At 48.2% G+C, this 19,735-nt stretch overlaps 11 protein-coding genes across 11 annotated transcripts; 4 read left to right on the top strand and 7 right to left on the bottom strand.

Annotated features, from left to right (window-relative positions):
• Positions 1-192: 192 nt before the first annotated feature.
• On the top strand, positions 193-1,190 carry FMAN_11838 (uncharacterized protein; the record flags this gene model as incomplete). The annotated part of the gene is made up of 3 exons (XM_041824554.1): positions 193-502; positions 576-1,021; positions 1,071-1,190. 3 exons carry the CDS (start codon positions 193-195, stop codon positions 1,188-1,190), a joined length of 876 nt encoding a protein of 291 aa, XP_041690023.1.
• A 321-nt stretch (positions 1,191-1,511) lies between these two features.
• On the bottom strand, positions 1,512-3,396 carry FMAN_11837 (uncharacterized protein; the record flags this gene model as incomplete). The annotated part of the gene is made up of 4 exons (XM_041824553.1): positions 1,512-1,945; positions 2,002-2,876; positions 2,923-3,081; positions 3,128-3,396. 4 exons carry the CDS (start codon positions 3,394-3,396, stop codon positions 1,512-1,514), a joined length of 1,737 nt encoding a protein of 578 aa, XP_041690022.1.
• A 1,175-nt stretch (positions 3,397-4,571) lies between these two features.
• Positions 4,572-6,267, bottom strand: FMAN_11836 (uncharacterized protein; the record flags this gene model as incomplete). The annotated part of the gene is made up of 3 exons (XM_041824552.1): positions 4,572-5,496; positions 5,554-5,786; positions 5,860-6,267. The coding sequence occupies 3 exons, from the start codon at positions 6,265-6,267 to the stop codon at positions 4,572-4,574; spliced, it is 1,566 nt and encodes a 521-aa protein (XP_041690021.1).
• A 598-nt stretch (positions 6,268-6,865) lies between these two features.
• Positions 6,866-8,521, top strand: FMAN_11835 (uncharacterized protein; the record flags this gene model as incomplete). The annotated part of the gene is made up of 1 exon (XM_041824551.1): positions 6,866-8,521. One exon carries the CDS (start codon positions 6,866-6,868, stop codon positions 8,519-8,521), a length of 1,656 nt encoding a protein of 551 aa, XP_041690020.1.
• A 694-nt stretch (positions 8,522-9,215) lies between these two features.
• Positions 9,216-9,869, bottom strand: FMAN_11834 (uncharacterized protein; the record flags this gene model as incomplete). Its single annotated transcript, XM_041824550.1, has 1 exon — positions 9,216-9,869. One exon carries the CDS (start codon positions 9,867-9,869, stop codon positions 9,216-9,218), a length of 654 nt encoding a protein of 217 aa, XP_041690019.1.
• Positions 9,870-10,489: 620 nt separating this feature from the next.
• FMAN_11833 (putative TPR domain protein) lies at positions 10,490-12,139 on the bottom strand (the record flags this gene model as incomplete). Its single annotated transcript, XM_041824549.1, has 1 exon — positions 10,490-12,139. The coding sequence occupies one exon, from the start codon at positions 12,137-12,139 to the stop codon at positions 10,490-10,492; it is 1,650 nt and encodes a 549-aa protein (XP_041690018.1).
• A 987-nt stretch (positions 12,140-13,126) lies between these two features.
• On the top strand, positions 13,127-14,320 carry FMAN_16230 (uncharacterized protein; the record flags this gene model as incomplete). The annotated part of the gene is made up of 1 exon (XM_041824548.1): positions 13,127-14,320. One exon carries the CDS (start codon positions 13,127-13,129, stop codon positions 14,318-14,320), a length of 1,194 nt encoding a protein of 397 aa, XP_041690017.1.
• Positions 14,321-14,407: 87 nt separating this feature from the next.
• On the bottom strand, positions 14,408-15,717 carry FMAN_11832 (uncharacterized protein; the record flags this gene model as incomplete). Its single annotated transcript, XM_041824547.1, has 3 exons — positions 14,408-14,500; positions 14,551-15,290; positions 15,336-15,717. 3 exons carry the CDS (start codon positions 15,715-15,717, stop codon positions 14,408-14,410), a joined length of 1,215 nt encoding a protein of 404 aa, XP_041690016.1.
• Positions 15,718-16,021: 304 nt separating this feature from the next.
• Positions 16,022-16,987, bottom strand: FMAN_11831 (uncharacterized protein; the record flags this gene model as incomplete). Its single annotated transcript, XM_041824546.1, has 1 exon — positions 16,022-16,987. The coding sequence occupies one exon, from the start codon at positions 16,985-16,987 to the stop codon at positions 16,022-16,024; it is 966 nt and encodes a 321-aa protein (XP_041690015.1).
• A 478-nt stretch (positions 16,988-17,465) lies between these two features.
• On the bottom strand, positions 17,466-18,208 carry FMAN_11830 (uncharacterized protein; the record flags this gene model as incomplete). The annotated part of the gene is made up of 2 exons (XM_041824544.1): positions 17,466-17,851; positions 17,899-18,208. 2 exons carry the CDS (start codon positions 18,206-18,208, stop codon positions 17,466-17,468), a joined length of 696 nt encoding a protein of 231 aa, XP_041690014.1.
• A 506-nt stretch (positions 18,209-18,714) lies between these two features.
• On the top strand, positions 18,715-19,686 carry FMAN_11829 (uncharacterized protein; the record flags this gene model as incomplete). Its single annotated transcript, XM_041824543.1, has 1 exon — positions 18,715-19,686. The coding sequence occupies one exon, from the start codon at positions 18,715-18,717 to the stop codon at positions 19,684-19,686; it is 972 nt and encodes a 323-aa protein (XP_041690013.1).
• Positions 19,687-19,735: the final 49 nt, after the last annotated feature.

Genomic DNA, 19,735 nt, shown 5'->3' with positions numbered 1-19,735 from the left:
ATATGAAGCTAAAGTTTGTCCTTAACCCCCGTGCTTGCTCCATCGTATAAACTTTCGGCATTGATGGGGCTCCGAAGTCCGAGATCAATTCGTACTTAAGCCGAAACAAGTGCATGAAATGGTCTTGTACCGCCTGATCACCGTCTAATAATTAAAACTACCTGACAAACATTCAAAGATCTAGCTCCAAAGATGCCTACTGTTTTAGTTGTCGGTGCAACTGGTCAGCAGGGAGGTGGCGTTGTAAAAGCCCTACTCTCTTCTGGAAGGACGGACCTCGCTGTTCGAGCACTCACACGTAACACAACGTCAGTCCCCGCATACAGCCTTGCCAACAGAGGTGTGCAACTCGTCAAAGGCGATCTTCTTGACCTTGAAAGTCTCGCTCAAGCTCTTGTCGGAGTCGATGCTGCCTACCTCGTCACCGACTTTCGGGGTTACAAGGATACGGACGGAGAACTCGAACAAGGCAGGCAATTCATCGATGCCGCCAAGACTGCAGGTACCTATAATAAGTTGCCATCTTCCTTAAATCGCTACGCTTATTGACCTTTGACGGAAATTTCGTCTTCCAGGCTTAAAACATGTTGTCTTCTCCTCTGTGGCCGGAGCAGATATAGCGCAGGCTGTAGATCATTTCTACACTAAGTATAAGCTTGAAGAGTACTTGCGTGAGTCTGGTTTATCATGGACCATTGTACGACCTGTTGGGTTCATGGAAGTCATTCCTCCTCCAGGCATTGGCCGCAGTTTCTTTCTTGGAGCCATGGCAGCTCTATTGGGAAACACGAAACAGAAGTATATCGCATGCGAAGATATCGGCAAAACAGTTGCCATGGCCTTACTTAGCCCGACACGATTCAAGAAAAGAACTCTGACCATCGCAGGCCAGGTTGCTAATGTGACAGAACTTCGGGCTGCGTTGGAAGATGGCGAGGGCCAGAGAGGTTGGCCGCAAATCTGGCTCCCCCGGTGGTTAGTCATTCGACTGACTCCGCACCATTATAAACAGATGTTCGACGTGAGTGTCTCGATCGGTATCTCGTGGATGTTACTGACCAGTGCTATAGTGGTTGTATTACGACAACTGCCAGCCAGGTGAAGTCGAGGAGACCAGGACACTCCTCCCAGATCTTATAGATATCAAGTTATGGGCAGCGAGACAGAAGGCGGAGCGAGACGTACAATGAATGATCCACGTACCATGCATGTTATACGAGATTGGTAAATGGTTTAATTTCCAAGATAAATCTGGAAGTTAGTATTTCCTGCATGCAACGGCCAATAAACTTTTCTATGTCAAGATGATTTAGTGTATTGATGTCTAAGACTGATTGTTTAAATAGCGGTATCTAGATCGAAGAAAGCATAAGGATCAGTTCGAGTTGGGAGCTAGTTAACTTGACCTGGGTGATGCAAGTGCTCAGGACCAAACGATCACCTTTTGCTCATGACTCGGTCTTGATGTCCTAGGTTTGCATGTTTCCAGAATGACAACACCTACTGACCTCTCACCATCCGAATTGCTCAAATTGAAGAGATATCCCAGCACCATTTGGGGTCATTCGGGAAGTGGTCGACTGCCTCATGTCTTGCAACAAACTGGGAGGTCCACATCCCAAAACCAATACTCGTGAACTTGCAGGCATGCCCTCTATAGTTTGGGCGACAATGTCGTCAACTTGAGGACGTCCGAAGTGGATCGGAGTCGCATACATAAAGCCTCGTTGAGCATCGGACTGACTGGGTGTATCATCCGTCAATGTCGTTCCCAATTGCCCTTCTGAGACAAGTGTCCCTTCTGGAGAGTCTCTTGTCGCCGGCGCTGCCTGGTCACTGAAAACAATCTTACTAAGCTCTATTTGGTCAGTAATGTGGATCAAGACTTTGAATCCCTGGGCGCGGGCGAGGTGTTCGATGTGAAATGAAAACCATTCCAAAAGATCTGCAACCAGCAACTGATTAGTCGGTTGAATCGTGTGACGGCAACGGGAGGCGTACCTGGATTTCTCATAACCCAAACCACTGTGATATCTCTTTTGATAATGTTGCCAAGATCTTTCAGAAGTTGAAGTGCAATACCAATTCCGAAAGTTGCGCCACTACCACCAGCAAAGATCAATATTTTGTCGTAAAGAGCGGGTTCCGGTATTTGTCCGTAAGGCCCTTCGACAGATGCTTTCAGTGTCACCCCCGAATTTTTGACGGCGTAATCATGCAGGTCGCGAGTGAAACCGTCACGAGCCTCAATCAGAAACTCAAGTGGTTGCGTGTTCACAATGGTAAAGGGATGAGACTCAAACAACCGGACCCCAGGGATCCAGAGAAATGCGTGCTGCCCAGACCTTGCGCCCGATAGATTCTTTCGCATAATGACCCTCGTGCCGCCACTGGCCAGTGGCTGTAGTGTTGCGGAGTTGTTAACACCGTGGTACACTAACCTAGATGCTCGTGCTAGGCGATCGAAAAACCATATTCCAGCGGCTACACTGATGGGGATGATAACCCTCTCAGCCGCAGTTGGATGATGAAGGCATATGAACACCAAGGATGCAATAAAAAAGAGAACATGCAGAACATAAAAGAGCTCGTAACGTCGACGCTGCAAGGTCAAGGCAACAGCCACCACTGTGAAAAGAGTGAAGCCGGCGACAATGCCGAAGATCTCGTCTAGTACCCGTAGACGCGCAGCATTTTGCTGTTCCAGGAAGAAGGATGAATATGAAGCCGCATGAACAAGGACGAGAATGAAGGTCATTAACCCCGACACTCTGTGAAATGGGTTCAGCCGCTCGTAGGTCCATCCTACAAGAAAACCAAGCGGCGTGATCTTAAGACTGAGGAACACTGTCAAGCAAAGATTCGCGATGGCCAGCCTAAAGATAGTTAATGACGGCCAAGAGGAAGAAAGAGCTTATATACCATCCAGTTCGAGCTGCGACGATGACATGTAGTGGCAGTATACTATCGTCGGTGTATACGAAAACGAGACCGACGTTAAGTCCAAGATAGGTGATGTAAAGGAGAGCGTGACCCAGCGATGGTGCACCAGGGACTTTTCGCAATAAGAGACGTTTTATACTATATAGGTTAGAATAAACTAGTAGTAGCTTTGATTCATTCTGACCTTTCTGAGTAGTTGAAAGGGGGTGGAACAGTAGCCGAAACCTGGGCAAGGCTTGACTTTCGCCACAAGTACACGAAGATATGAACAATAGTGAAGAGACCGATTAAAGCAGCAAGAACAGCTGCATATAATATCATAGCGTCATGGTCATTTTTCGCTCGGGCTGCGAATATTGCCATCAATTGTGCCTGAGTAGGTGGAGGAGGACTGCTCTGGGTCGGAGCAGCAGCAGACCCGCTGGCAGGGGCATCTGGGGCAATGCTGGACATGATAAAGAGGAAAAGAACAAAGAACGCTCCTGAGTTAGAAGAACAGGCAGCTATTTCCTTTTTCAAGGCAAGAGTGACGAATGATTTTGCTGAAGTAGTTGGGAGTCTCTAAGAGTCTAGTTCTCACATTCTTTACTAAATTGGCTTAAACATATATGTATTTGTAGTTTGTATGCCCTGTTTTCCATGATGAATTCCGCAGCCAGTCGAATAAGACATTTCGGAATCACAGATTGGATTGTCTTGTTCCGAGTAAAACTGCCGGCTCAAGATAACAATAAAGTTATAAGCCACACTTTCCATGAAGTATAACATGATTAAGGTTTTGGCTAGAGTCTACCGCGCGGGATTGGCACAAAATAGTAATTACTATTAGCGATTACTATTTTGTGCCCAGCCCTGAACTGTCTACGCAACATGATTAAGGTTTTGGCTAGAGTCTGGGCAATGCATTGGGTAATTAGCGGTGTTGATAAGAACACGCAATCTTGATGTATTAGTAAGTCAACGCCGCAGCGGCGCAGCTCCAAGGAGCATTTGTCAGCTCCGAAATGAAGCATGCGCCTTATCTAAGTCAAAGCGTTCGGAAAAGAAGTTAATTCGCTGTTTCGTCGTGACAAGGGTTAATAGAGATCTACCGAATACGACGGCATAAGTCAACTAAGAGTCTTTCAGCCATCCCATGCTATCCGTCACCCTGAGGGTATTATGGGGGTCCGATTGGTGAAAATATTGTCTTCTTTCTCACTGACTGATCGTCAAATTTGAAATGAGCTGGGTGACGGCAAGCAGGGGATGACTGAAAGACTCTTAGCTGATTTGAATTTGATTCTGCATTAGAGTTGACGGCAAGTTTTGAATGTTGTCTACAGGCACATTGACTGGCTAACCGGGAGATCTGCTCACATATAGTGATATACTGATGGAGATCAAAGGCAATTAGGTGGTACGCAGATTGACATTGTTGGCAAAAGGCCTGGAATGACTAGACGAATCATGAGAACATAGAGGAATAAGGAAATGCTACGAAAAGTAAATACAAAATTGGCAACACACAGAATTCTCAAGCAATGAAGGCGCATCCTGACACTTTAGAACATATGCGCGACCCACCAGGGTTCGCCTCTTCCTCGTGACCGAAACCCTCTGGAGTTCCAATCGGCCAACAGCAAAGCTCATGACAATCCCCAAACCTTTGCTGATCGACGGCGACAGCTTTTGCCCTTCCAGATCAGGAGAGCCCCAGACCAAAATCCTACAAGACAGAGGGCACCCATGATAATGAATGTGTCCCTCAAGCCATTGTGATTGATCCAGGGCTCCGTCGCGAAGATCATACCACACGCAATGATATTCCGAACTGTTATCATGGCTGTCGTAGCCTGTCCAGCCTTGTGCGAGTAACATTCGGTCACATAGCCAAGAGAGACTTCACCAGCAATGGGGATGCCTGCTCCAATAAGACCCATTCCCGCTACTGGCACCATCCAATGCAGCTTAGCAGAGGCCCCGACTCCATAGAGAACAAGTCCAGCGCTCATGATAGGGCCCCCAACAAGGGCGGCATAGATTCTTGACTCGGGTTCCATGATACCGCCGTTGTGGCGAGCCTGCCATATCATGAATCGATCTGTTCCAGCTCCACCCACGTAAAACAGGAGTAAACTACCCACAAGCGGTGAAAGGCTCGTTAGGCCGACCTCAGTGTAGCTGAAGTTGTAACCATATTCTGGGCTTTGAAAGACTGTATTGGATGTAAAGGCCATGATTGAGAGCCAGGCAATGCCGAAACCATAGAGGCAGCTTGACCACAGAATGACTGGCTCAACAAGAAGTTTTAGGGGTTCAAAGAACAAGGATGCGAAGCTTTGAGACAATTTCAAGTTGGATATCAATCGCAATCGATCGGCGTAGCTCTTGAGCTGTGTCGGTGATTCGGACGTCGAGGTTATGGTGTCCACTCGATCGTATCCAGTTTCTTCTAGGAAGAAGAAGGCGAGGATGGTGACGAGTGCCATAATGATGGCAAAGGTCCAGTAAACCCACCTCCATCCAACGCCGTCAACGATGAAGCCCGTGGCAAGCGGGCCGAGAAATGATCTGTGTGTCAAGAAGATCAGTAAAACGGCTGAACAAGCGTTCATGTTGCTTACTTACCCCAGAGTAGCTGCAAGAACATACATCGAGAGTGTAAAGCCTCGTTGATGAACAAAGAACTGATCATTGACGGTAACCGCGGGAAGCTGCTCAAAGGGGGCTGCAACAAAGCCCATCAAGATTCGAGAGCCGACAAAGACGTCGCTTCTACTCGCAGTTGCCGCCACTACTTGGGCAATGCCAGTCAAGAAACAAGACGAGATATAAACTGGACGGCGACCATAGCGAAGTGCCTGGGATGAGATTGTTAGACGCTTTCCAGTCCGAGTAGTGCAGAGACCGTAAAGCTTGGCAGGAAAGGCTCACCAGAGGGTTCCAGATGATATTCCCCATCCCAACAAGGAGAATAGAGATGGCGGTTCCGACATTAAGATACTCTGCCGTGGTGTGAAACTCGGCAATCAGAGCTCCGTAGGTCACAGCAGTGGACAATGCCACGACGGCGACCATGAATGAGTATAAATTAACTACAAAGAAGGAGATGGACTTGCGGAGGATGCTCCAGTTGAGGGGATCTTCGGGGTCGCTGGAGGGCTCAGGGGAGAGGATGACGCTGGAAGAACCAAGTGAGTTCCGGCCTTGGTCAAGCAACAGCCTAGTTCCAGGCACCATGTCAATGGATCTTGACATGTTTCCTACCTCTACGTCAGCAACCGTCTCTTTGTCCGGTGCGCTCTCCATCTTCTTGGTATGCAAAGCCTGGCCTGTGGTCATGTTGAGGTTACGTAGAAGTGCTTAGTTGAAATAACTGTAGATTGTGATAGCTGGTCTTGGGCTTCAAAAACGAAATGGAAACCGTGGGCATGTGCGCTTAACTAATGGTTGTGATGCATCCAGACCGTGTTCTATCAGCTGGATTTATAATACACATTCTCGATCCTGGCTATGTATCCAATATTCCGAAGGCGTGTCTCTCGTCTATCTCTTCATGAACAAGTGCCAGGTATCATCTCTAACATAATTCTGAAGGCCATCTGGGGTTCAAAGGTGCTCCGAAAAAGGTCTATCCCGATTGGTCTCGGCAGATGAAAAATTTCGGATTGATCATCTATTGGTCTAGAAAGTTTAAAGTTTCTACTGTAAAAGGTGGCGTAGCCATTGTGCTTGCGCGGCTGATTGGTCATTTCGGAAACGACACGGAATGAGATGAGATCGGAACTCACGATACCGAGTTGCACAATGTAAATAAATATGCCTGGAATCTAGCTGGATAGTAACTCTCACAATCATCACATTTGAGATAACAAGTCACTTTGATACACCATAATTACGACTTTGTCAAAATCGTCTATACGTATTTATTTTAGTCGCAATGCCTACTTCCGACGAATGGCAGGATATTGTTACACGCAAGCGGCAGCATCAAGCTTCACTAATCCCAAAGCAGTGGAGTATCGAGGCTCCAGATGCACAAGGAGACTATTTTCCTCTGAAAGAACTGCTTAACAGCAGTATATTGACACCAACGGAACTTGATCTGACTGATTATACCAAGCATGACGCTGTTGGGATTCTCAGCCTCCTTGCTACCGGTAGTGTCACGGCCAAGAGCCTGATCACATCTTTCTGCAAGAGGGCTGCAGTTGCGCACAGCTTGACCAATTTCATCACTGAGGTGAACTTTGACCAGGCCATTCATCGCGCTGCAGAGCTTGACGAGCATCTCAAACGCACCGGCACCCCGATTGGCCCTCTGCATGGTCTTCCCATCACTGTTAAAGACCACATGGACGTTGAGGGACACGACTCGTCTGCAGGAATTGCGGCTTGGTGCTTCAGCCCCGCAGAGTCCAATTCGCACCTTGTTCAAATCATGGTTGACGCTGGTGCTGTCATTATAGCCAAGACCAATGTACCCCAGACATGCTTGGCCGCTGATACCATCAACGTTGTGTTCGGAAGAACCCTTAATGCGCATAACAGTGGGTTCGGAGCCGGGGGATCGTCTGGTGGAGAGGGAACTGCCCTTGCTATGGGTGCATCGATGCTTGGGCTGGGGTCAGACGGTGCCGGATCTGCTAGAATGCCAGCAATGGCGAACGGAGTCGTTGGCTATCGGCCAAGCGGCTATCGTCTCCCTGCTGATGGTAGATCCATTCTAGACCCAGGCATGATCGGTATCACGCAACTGGGCCCCGTTGCAACATTTGGCTTCATGGGTCATTCAGTTCGAGACATCCGACTTGGATCCAAAGTGGTCAGCGACGCAAAACCGTGGCACAAGAACCCCTTTCTGTATCCGTCACCTTGGTTGAATATTGCGGCGCCCACTAGGCCTCGCATTGGGGTTTGGGCTCTGGAGACGAGAAACAACCATCTTCATCTATTCCCTCCCGTCAGGAGGGGCTACTTGGCAGCACAAGAGTGTCTGCGCCAGGCGGGCTACGAACTCATTGAGTTTCAGCCGCCAAACATGGCCGAGGTCTGGGATCTTTGTAAAGCCTTCATCCACGTTCAGGGACTTTCCACTTTGAAGGGGCAAATAGCAAAAGAACCGATCACCAAGATTGTTGAAGATACAGGCATCTTGTCGTCCAGATGGTCCACGGAACTCAAACTCGATGACATCCACAAGCTCAACCAAAAACTTGCATGGCTAAACATCCAGATGAAAAATGCTTGGAACGCGAGTGGCCATGCTCTTGATGCCCTGCTCTGGGTCACCAGCCCCAACACAGCTTTGCCAGTTGATGAGTGGAGAGATACAACCTTTACGACTATATTCAATGCCGTCGATTGGCCGGCCATCTCTCTGCCTTTGGGGATGAGCTGTGATAAGGATATTGATGTTCCGTATACGAACTTCGAGCCATTCGGGGCAGAAGACGCCCGACTTAATTCTCTCTTTGATCCCAAAAGGTTCCACGGGCTCCCATTATCTGTGCAGCTGGCAGGACAGAAGTTCGAGGATGAAAAGCTCTTGGCTATTGCAGAACTTATTCATCCGATCATAAGGGGTGATATTTAATATGGGTTCGTAGCTTGATCTGTTATGCTAAATATGACCTTTGGCTATTATATCTGAGGCACACGGCAAGCGAACGCAACAAAAGTCACTCATATGTACATCAACACTATCTGATCAATTAATCCTCAGTCTACTAGCATGTCTAAATCTCATATTCAGTGCCGATTTATGTCCTCATGACGTATGGCTTGTCAGCCGTGCACAGTGGCATCAGCGATTAGGGGTATCGAGGGACACCTCATAGACATTATCGTAGCGTCGTAGACTTAATCTATGGTCTGAATGATAAGTCTTGATTGTAATGTGGGTTGAGACTTTATAGAGAGAATATTACTATATAGGCGAGACTACCTTGGTATGGATAAGGCTATTCCAATTCTTTCTTTTTATCAGTAGCCAAAAGGTAAGGCGAGGATATTGGCTTGGCTAAGACTTATGTTAAGCTTAGGAAAGGCTTAGATTCCAGCTGCTACTACTTGGGATAGTGCATGAGAAATGAAATGCTGCTAGTCGATAACTGCATTATCTATTACGCAGCATTGCAAAACGATTCATCATTATAGTCCATTTTGTAAACTTGTTTATGACATTTGATACTTTTGATCGCTAAAGGTCTTACCTACATGTCGGTTTTGAGAGAAAGCACATTCTACAAGGGAGGAATTATAAAATTCAGTGTAAGAGCAAAGTCAATTTACTTTTTAGTACTAGCACCCCGCAGACTACAGTGAATAGTCTCCAGCACTCTATCGCTTGCTTCACTGATCTTCCTTCTCTTCCTCCTCCTATCTTCGTCGTCTTCTTCGCCTTCCTCGTCTTCATCATCTTCCTCTTCCCGCTCCTCTAGAAGCCTTTTAAGTTGAGCCTCGGCCTTCTTAGCTCGAGCCAAGTATTGCTTAGCCTCCTCCTCAGCAGCCTTCTTTCCCTTTTTGACCTCCGCCAATTCCCTCTTCAAGCAGCTAGCAATCAACTCAAGAGAACGAACGTGAGCCCTATCGCCATTACCCCCAAGGAAAACTGGTGGAATAGTTGTTGCGTCCTTGGTCATGAAATCCTCAATCTCCTTGCCCATGGTAACTGTAAGCTCCTTGGCCTTGAGACGGAAGTTGCTAAGGGTGTAAGAAAGCGATTTGGGTTTCGAATCCCACTGCTCGGGATACTCTTCCTCACCCTTAGCACAAAACTTAAGACTATAGTCTGGAGCGAGAGTCGTGGCCAGGTCGATGTCAGATAGGAGGATCTTGTCTCCGTACTTCAGGGGGCCTTCCGAGCCGATGTGCTTGTCATAATATCGGCGGATCTGACGCGCTCGGAGGCAAGTGTTTTCCTCGGTTGTTGCCCAGGCCATGATGGATGTTTGATAGTAGGATTAGTATTTGCTGTGTTACAGATGTGGTATGGGTTCAAAGGTTGTTGTTTTGTTGATGAAAAGAAATCCCAAATGATGATAAGGAAGTTAGGTATATATATTCACAAGTTAATCCCAGTGAACTTCAAGCCTTAGAACTAGCACTCTACATGTTCGTGAGAATAACATATGGTTCGGTGACATTCTGCGACCAGTGTCTTCCGCTAGATTCTTTGTCATATTTCCGATGTTCATCGAGAACATATTATGCATTCTCCTCCATTAAATATCACACTATGAACATATATGAACACAAAGCTCGGGCTCAAGCTTCTGATTTGTTCATGCAGCAGGACAAAGAAAAGCTGGCACAGAACTAAGAGAACAATTATCTTCCTAGAATTTATGGAATACCATTACTGTTTTAGTCATCCTAAATACCCTAGTGAAACTCGGTGGGTACTGCCGTGTTCACTATTGAACAAAAAAGAAGTGATGAACATAGGCAAGGAGAAGTTAGCTCTTTTGAAATGACAGGCGTCACGGTTCCGCAACCTATATTTTCTCATAGCTTAAAATTAGAAATAGTAAAAAGGTGTATGTAGTGCCGATGTGCATTCTCATTTATCGAGTCTGCAATAGCAAGACGCCTTAACAAGAACGTCGGTACCTGCCAGTGCCTTTTGCAGATGGCCCTCAATCTCCTTCGCCTCCGGTTCTCTTCCTAACCTCGTCAAACTTTCGTGAAGACCGTGCAGTGCCCACACATTATTAGGGTGCCTCAAAGCTCGAGGGAGTTTATCGTTGAGTCCTAAGTCTGTCTTGTACACCTCAACTGCCTCCTCGAGATACCCCTGCTCCATCAGCAACGCACCGTATGCATGGCGGGTAGGCTGCATCCATCCCCACGGTTCGTCGTAAGGAAGATTATCCTCGCGACGAATAGCCTCACGGAGGTGCTCAAAGGCGACATCATAATTCTTTCTCCTGTATTCTAGTTCACCATCGAGCATAGCTTCACCAACTCGGAGGATATCCAGACAAGTGTTGTTGAAAAGAGTGCGAGAGGTCGGAACTCTCTTTAAAGACTCGTGGAAGAGTCCTTTGTGATGCTCCGATTCTGGCACTCTGCCCGTAGCAGCAAAAGCTACACTCTTCGCATATAAGAGGATCGACGTGGTCATACAGTATAAGTCCTGGTCTTCTGGTAGCTCCATATCAATCAGATCCTGCCATTTTCCGAACCTGACCAGGATATGAGCACGGAGACTCAGAAACGCTTCAAGCCAGTCAGCCATAGGCGGAGACTCGATTTGAAGAAGGTCCTTTGGGATCGTAGACTCTAGCTGACTGGCAGTATCAATACAGACTTTGTACTGGCCCGCGAGCATAGCGGCATATACTCGAAAATGAAGATCGTGGCACCGATACAGAGAATAAAAGTTAAGAGGTCCGGCTTTGGATAAATACTTATCATCAGCTTTGATCGCGTCCGAGTTGGAATCAATGGCTGCTTGGTAGTGTCCACAGAGCACGTCCAAGTGAGTTGGCATGTGATGTAGATGTCCTCCGTCAGGTACGAGCCCACGAAGGTGGTTGGCCGTTGGCAGAGCATCTTCTGGTCTCGGAGACATTTCCATCAAGTGGATATACAAGTGGAGTAAGCCGGGATGCTCCAAAGAACCGTTGAGCCTCAAGCCATCATCGATTATCGTTTTGATCTTCAGCGTGTGAGCTCCAGGCGTAGGTTCTCCCGTCTTAAGATCCCAGAGGTTCCATGGATTCAAGTTCATCAAAGCGTCTACATACAAGGTAATGACATCCAAGTCGTCCGGAAAGTCCCTGTGCACCCCTTCCATTGCATCAGCAAAGCCCTGATTCCAGGAGGAACAATTCGAAGGTCTCTCTTGCGGGTAACGGTGTTGAAGTGCTGTGATAAGGGCTTGCTCAACTGGAGTGCAGGCCGACATCTTAGCCATGGCTGTACGGGCGGCATTGTGGCCACGCCCAACTGCGTCAGCCAGGTCTTTGTCATCAAAGAACGACCATGGCTTGTTGTAGTTTGGCCCCAGGCTATATGCCAAGCCCCAGTAGGCCATTGCGCAGTCAGGGTCAGAAATGGCAGCCTGCTCGAAGCAAAAGACGGATTCCTCATGATTAAATGCGTACGCCCATATGAGTCCACGGTTGAACCAAGCTTGGCTTTCTGGAGAGGTGGTCGAGATGGTTCGCTTGTACAAGCCAAGATCGAAAGGGTAAGCGGAAGACATTGCGAATAGTAGTGACGTTTCAGGTACACAGTGCCAGAACTATGACGTCGAGTAACATCAAAAGTAATACTGCTTTTCGAAGCATGAGTTATTTTTCATTTGTTAAGTACGTATCCCCCTCATTGAGTCATGGGACCAATCACGCGCTCCGGCTCCAGCCATTTAAGTTTCGAGAAATGAGGTGAGTATAGGGTAGTCTTCAATAACTCATCATCAATCTCTTGTATTCTATTTTTCCTACTTTACAGCATGGAAGCAAAGTCCGGATACTCCTTAGGCGTGACGTGATCATGGCCATCCCGGTCCGTGGCATAGCTAACATATTTCCACTCATTCAGCAGCCTGAGTTGTTCCTCACACTTCTGCTCTCCGCAATCGAAGGCATCTGATCCAATAGCACTACTTACCGCCCATGGCTTCCCAGTCGCAATCCCTTCGCCCTTCATAATATCCACCATAACCTTCGCGACCTTGTCCAGTTCGCCTGTCCACTGAGAAAATGCCTTGGCAAACATGAGCCCAAGTTCTTCCATGAGCGTGTTATAGTCTGCAAGGGCAGGACCTTGGATTGCGAATTCTGGTGCATCTTCCTCTCTTGGGTGGCCGAGATTGGTAGGGAAGCTACCGCACATGAACCCGACGCAAGAAATGCCGAAAGGTCGGACCTCCTTATGAAGGCTCTCGATGTAAGTGCTAAGAGCAGCCTTGGATGCTGCGTAGTGGGACATAAAGGGCAGAGGACCCCATGAGCTGGCGGAGGAAGTGAAGCCAATGCGACCACGGCCCTGGGCACGGAAATGAGGGAGTATAGCGCGGGTAACGTTCATGTGTCCAAAGAGATTAACTTGGAAGAGGTTTTGGACATATGCATCTCTATCATTCCTTGTTAACTTGCTTCTTAGATGAAGGGTTCATGGGCTCTTGAATGATCCTGAGACTACCGCTTATCTGTGGAAGAATGAACTGCCGCCGAGAGAGCTTCAGATCATGCCTGCTCGATGCGGTATTATCCCCCCTAACCCGGAAGATGATAACATCTGTGAATCTCTTATCTTTGGTACGACGGATGACGATCTGAGCAAGATCACCGCGATTGGCGTGGATTCCCTGCTTCGAGGCTTCGAAGTCTGCTTCAGCAATGGACAATCTCGCACCATTGGGCACACCAACGCGATGCAATACTTCCCCATTGACGGTCAGGGTGGCGAAAGGATTCTCTACGTTAACTCAAAGATATCTTTCTATCCGACTGGGATACAGTTCGTCACCACCAAAGGTCGCCACTTCATCGTCGGGCAGCCTGATCCACGAGCTGAGGTTAGGTTCCCCGAGGCAGGACGGCTTAGTGATCGTGATGCTCTGATGGGCATCTACTGCCACTGGCGGTACCGGCACACGCCCCGCGCAGGGCTTGAAATGATCGGGGCGTCTGTTTCCAAGTCTGGTCTTGGTCGTTCTGTACGACCTCAGCTGGCGATAGATGCGCAGGAGCACTTTTGGTCACCTGAACTCCCGCCGAAAGGATTAAGGGAAGTCGGTAGGGTCTATGGAGAACGTGATTTCTTCAAGACAAACAGGAGAGTCACGCATCACATGCCGAGCAGAAATGCTGTTGTTTCATGGTTCGACTGCAGCAGGCCTATCGCATCCATCAAAGTTGGCATTTGCCACGGGACAGAGAGGTTTCAAATTCCGTTGGTATCAATGACCTTTACGTATGCCGACGATCAGACCACGACATCCATCGGTCCAACAAAGTTCTCTTCTCCGAAGGACAACCGGGGCAGGGCCAGCAACTACTGGTGTTGGTGCGCGGAGGGAAGTCATCGAGATGAGGAACTGGAGCAGCAGCCGCACTATACCGAAGATGAATGGGATGCGCAAGGGTCGTATCTTGAGTTTGCTCAGGTATGGGTCGGTGACTATGAAGTTTTGACGGGACTACAGTTTATTGCGCGAGATGGGAGAGAAAGTCCGGCTTGGGGATATTGTGTCAGTGAGAAGCCCCCAACTATTGCTCACGTCCGACGCCTCACAGAGCCTGTTAGATTGCCGCTCCAGGCGCAGGAGGAGAATCGTGGGGCGGGGCTCAAGGTATTTGTTGATGCGATGGATCGGGAGGCTCCGCGTGAAGATTATGTGGTGGTCGGCATTCAGCTGATTGAGTTTAGCAAAGATTAGTCGGATATAAAATGACAGCTATAGTCACTTTGGGAAATCATCATCTGCCAACAAGACCTGTAAATAGGTAGGAATAGGATGTTGTATTCAGCTCTTTCGTTGCCCAAGTCTCTCGATCTTTTGGTCCACCCAGATAGGATACTTGTTAAGACTCTCATACCACTGAATCACACTACCTATCTGCAATTCCATGTCAGCCAATGTTGTCCACAAAGCACAGCCGAACTCACCAAGAATGCCCATGAACCTATAAATGTCGAAAGTGTCAGTGCATACTCAACGCCTGGATGCGTGATGCCAAAGCCCAGTGCACCGCAGAGAGTAAAGCCAATAGCGCCAATCAAGTTCCACAGTCCGATATGCCATCCCAGCACCCCCGGAGCTGGAATGTACCATCGAGGCTGAACTTCGACCATGAAGAGGATGCTTGAAACGATGAAGCCTGTACCGCCAATCACTTGAGGGAGCCAGTAGACGCCGTTCTCAGCTGGTGTAGAGAGGTTGTTGAGGATAGGCGGCAAGGCTGTGAAGCCTGATATCCAGAATACCGTGGCGCCGAATGTTTGTGAGGAACAGGCCAAGAAGCCGATGTCAAAGAAATAATGTGTTCTGAGTTCATACCACGTCGGCCACCAAGACCACATCCGATCATTACCCGGCGACTCCGCTGTGTCATTGCCCAGGGATTTAGAGCTTTGCTTCACAAAAGTCCCCTTTTGAGCGTGTGCATGCTTGCAGTTGTGCGCGTGAGTGAGATGGAGCATTCCATCTACACTCTCTTCAACAGCCCAGCCAAAACAGTCCGATCGATTCTCATTAACGGCTTCAAGCATGAGTAGGATCGAGCCAAACTCAAAGACCGTAGCACCGATGAAAGCTGTCAATCCGCCGGCCCAGTCAGAGACTTTCGTTGAGGGATTGAGAACGGGAAGCCATGAATAAAAGCCGTTGATCACCCAGATAATCGACCCTTTCAATAATTAGCTATTACTTCGTGTGATGAGCTGGTGAGTACCTATTGTGAAGACGAAGGCGACATCGTACGATACATCCCAGACTGGGTATCTGACAAACATCTTCAAGATACCGCGTAAAGTCTGGTGATACGTATTTGATGGCCTCGGTCCTTTCGTCGCTTCATGCTTGTGAGGATCAACACTAATGGCTAGCGCATGCCGTCCCTTTCTGTTATCACGACTCCTCCAGACATAAGCAACCCCAGGGCTCTTGTCGCCCGGTCGCGATTCTTTTCCAGCATTTCCGGCGTCAGACTCAGCATTGAGTGTCTTCTTGTCGGCAACCAGATATCGCTTCGTTGGATTGAGCGCCTTGACAGGGCCAGTTGTGCGCTCAGCGTTGTAATGCCGACCGTGGAAATGGTCGTGAGCTCTAGGCATTGTTACGGTGCAGATGGGCTGTTGATCCGGAATAAACAAGAAAAGGGCGCTGTGTCGTTTTTTAAAGTTGGCAATTGATTGGATGACGTGGATGTGTATCAAATTGGATTAGCGCTGAGGTAGTCTCAAATGGTCCAGGGTGACACTATACGAACACTGATGATGCGCACTGATTGCTAAGGGCTAGCGAGGCATTGAAGATGCTATGTCAGCATTTAAAAGCTTGGTAAACGTAATTTATATCCGAACGACATAATATAGCAATTAAGTTGTCGACGCTGAGATGCCCAGTGTCATCATTTTCTCAACCTTGATGAAATAACAACCTTCTTGCATTACTAGAAGCGAAAGCCTCAATTCCATTCTCATCAAGAACCCCTTCCCTTCGAATCATCTCTAAATACTCCTTGCCAAGCTTGTTATCGCTAAAAGGATAATCCACACTAAACATGACTTGACTGAGAGGCATGTTGCCCAACAGACACCGCAACGAATGCATATCAAACATTCCTGAAGTTGTGATCCATATATTATTATGCATCACCTCCGCAAATCCGCGTTCCATCCCGAAGAATGTAGTGGCCTTGTTGATGCGGTCAAACATATATGGTATGAGCTCTCCAGAATGACCAATGATGATTTTGAGTTTGGGGTGGCGGTCGAACGTGTTACTGGCCATTAGACGCAGAATGGTGTTCGCAGTACTGGCATGCCATCCAAAAGCAAAGGCGCCGAGTGCAGTCGCAGAACTACTGTCTGACTGCAGATTACCGCCTGAGTACAAAGCCTCCTTTTCTTTTTCACTCGGCCACGCAGGATGTATATATATCGGCACATCGAGCTCCACAGCTTTTGCCCAAAGAATATCATACTCAGGACCATCGTAGAAGTTGCCGTTGGAATGGTTATCAATGAGCGCACCAACGAACCCATGCTCTTTGATACATCTTTCAAGCTCATGAGTTGCTGCCATAGGATCACCCATCGGGAGGCACGCAAAGCCAGCGAAGCGAGACTTATTCGCTCGGACAGCTGCGGCAAGCTCATCGTTACAGGCTATTATAGTCTCAGGTGTGAGATAGTTTGTTGGAGTGTGAGACAGGACTTGGATCGAGACATCGTTCTCATCCATGTTCTTGATTCGTTCATCATTGAGGTCAACGAGCATGTTGATGATACTGGTAGGAAATCCATGGATCGGGTCGTCTGTCGTTGCTTTTGAAGAGTGAGCTGCCCGAGAAAGGAAGTGCTCCTCAAGTGTGATACTCATTGCAATTATGCAATGTTTACTAACGTTCGAAGGACATAAGAATTGAAGCTCAAATGGAACAAAGGATGCAAGCTCAAGACTGCCGAAGCTGGTAGAGAACAGAGATACGTGGTGTCGTATGTCTAATGTATTTGTACGTTCCTCGGAGATCTCGGATCAAACGTCATCGCCATATGACATGGGGACAAGTTGCTGAAGTTCATCTCGGTGCCGACTCGGCAAACCAAGACTCCAGGTATACTATGAATATTACTCCTGTATAAGGCTGACTTCTATCTATCTGATGCATCTTCTTTATATTTAGGTTCACAACACAATTGAGAACCCTAGGCTGCTGTCAATCTTGTTTCGGAGATCCAATTCGGCTTGTGACTATTCTGACACTCTTCTATACTCTCAGCATCAAGTGCTCATGTACAAACGAAATAGGGAGAACCCAGGATCTACGTCCCGCTTTGCTTCTGATACCAGAACTCAATCAATCTCTAACCATCACCATACCACCTTTCCAATCATGCAACCCCTCAACCTCAACCTTGGTGGCTTCAACAAACCCATATCTCGCATAAAGCTTCTCCAGACCAGCTAAACTAACAAGCCATGCCGCCGAGTCCGCATCATCTACCTTCTCAAGTCCATCTTCCAGCAGCATCTTGCCAAGTCCTTCTCCTTGCAGAACAGGGTCGACGCCCAACAAGGAAAGGTAGTGCGCCTTTTGCCTTGTCGGGGTGTCCAGAACATGCGGCTCAACAGCAGAAAATGCTTGCTCAAAGGTTTCCATGTTTTTCTTGTTCAGACCTTGGACTGGGAAGATATATTCTTGAAGGTTGATGAAAGCGTTGACGACTGAACCGACCCAGAACGCTGATAAAATTAGAAATATCCGAAAGAGACCCAGTACGCAAACTTACAAGGAGAGATGAGCTTCTGAAGGAGGGTCAAAGGCTGAGTTGGTCGCTTCCACCACGATAGGCCGACAGGATGATCATGCTTATCAACCACGACACTCAGTGAATACCCAGGCGTCCAATAGCGACGCTGAAATCGTCGGCAAGACCACGTAAAGAAAGACAAAGGATCCTGTCTCCTCGTGGGGAAGAAGAAGTCGATTAGTGGTTCGTTGCTGAACGATGCAGCATAGATCCGTGTCGTGGCTGGGACATCAAAGAAGGTTCCGGGCCGAATGCGGTATTTCGGCGCGGGATCTGAAGATTCGGACATGATGACACGATGCTGCTAGTTCTTTGAAGTTATGAAGTTTCTGTTATAGAGCACCAAGGTTCAGACAAAGGACAACGGATAGCCACCTCGATCTTGGGCAGCATGGAGTTGATACCTAGCTGTCTCTTTCCGAGGCCGGGGTGACTCAATTTTTCTCCACGGGATCAACAGTCGGAACGGATCCGACTAGCTTGGTAAATGATCCACTTCGTTTGCCAGATCATCATGATCTCGGTCGACGTGGTCAAAAACACCTGTCACAGACCAACCTATACTATACATGAAAGCTTTTTCTGTGATGAGTGTACTCCATAAACTAGTTGCATATTTATCCTATCGAGGCAGGTGGTATTAGAAAATCTTAGAAGGATCATGGTAAGCTCAGCGTTCTAGACCGCCGCGGTCGCTTATCAAAGCTCCACTTGGCTCGACGGGCCTCATAAAACCCGCATGGCCAGCACAAGGCAATGTTCTCTCACCACGTATCATCAGCAAAAAGGTTGACTATGCCACAAGACCTTGTTTTGCCGCGCCCAGGTGCGAGTTACGAGCCTCAACCGCCAGTTGTGGGGCCGACAGAGTCCGCTTTTGTCGAAACATTTGGAGCTTTACTCCCTGCCGCTCAATTCCTTCAGACTCCCCGTGGCAAGGCTGCTTATTACGAGTTCAAACACTCATCGTCCAAGGATGGTACCGCCAAAATTGATAAAGTGCTCTTTATCCATGGTGTTCAGACCCCTGCGCTAGGCATGCTGCCACTTGCCCGCGCCCTCGAGAGATCATTCCCGGCTGCGCACATGGTTCTGATTGATCTCTGGGGCCACGGACTGAGCGATACACCAGTTGTTCCGCACGAAGCATCACTATTCCATGAGCTTATCGACAATCTACTGGACCATCTGAGCTGGCAGTCTGCTCATATCGTCGGCTTTTCCTTTGGTGGAGCTACTACTGTCAGCTATGTTGCCTCCAGGCCCTCGCGTGCCAAGAGCTTCACTCTCGTTGCGCCCGCGGGCCTCCTCGAACTCTCCTTGTTCACACCCGAAGAGCAGGCTTGTCTTCAAGGAGACGACAACGATGCTGCGAAGAAGTGCGTCTTGAACATTCTCGAGGGCGGAGACCTTGTTGTACCGGTAGATTGGAAACAAAGGGTCGCCAACGGTGAAGTCGTAGCTGAAGCAGTCCGTGAGTGGCAGATGCGCAAGCACCCGGGACATACAGCTTCTGTTGTTGCGATCTTCAGAGATGGCGGTGTGATGGGCTCGCATGCTTACTTTGATGAGGCGGCCAAGACGGGAGTTCCATCGCTCGCTGTGCTCGGAGAGCTGGATAGCTTGTGTAGCAAGGATCAGCTTAATGCACATGGATTTGAGAATGTTTTTGTAGTTCCAAAAGCCATGCATAGTGTCGTGAGGGACCAGGCTGAGGATGTCGCCAAATTCATTGGCGATTTCTGGAAGACACTAGAGAAGGAATAAGCCCTGAATAGAGCTAGTATTTCCATAGAATAAAATCGGCGTATACCCT

The sequence above is a fragment of the Fusarium mangiferae genome, assembly GCF_900044065.1.
Source record: "Fusarium mangiferae strain MRC7560 genome assembly, contig: FMAN_scaffold018, whole genome shotgun sequence".
NCBI classification, from domain to species: domain Eukaryota; kingdom Fungi; phylum Ascomycota; class Sordariomycetes; order Hypocreales; family Nectriaceae; genus Fusarium; species Fusarium mangiferae.
This window is presented reverse-complemented; position numbering and strand designations above follow the sequence as displayed.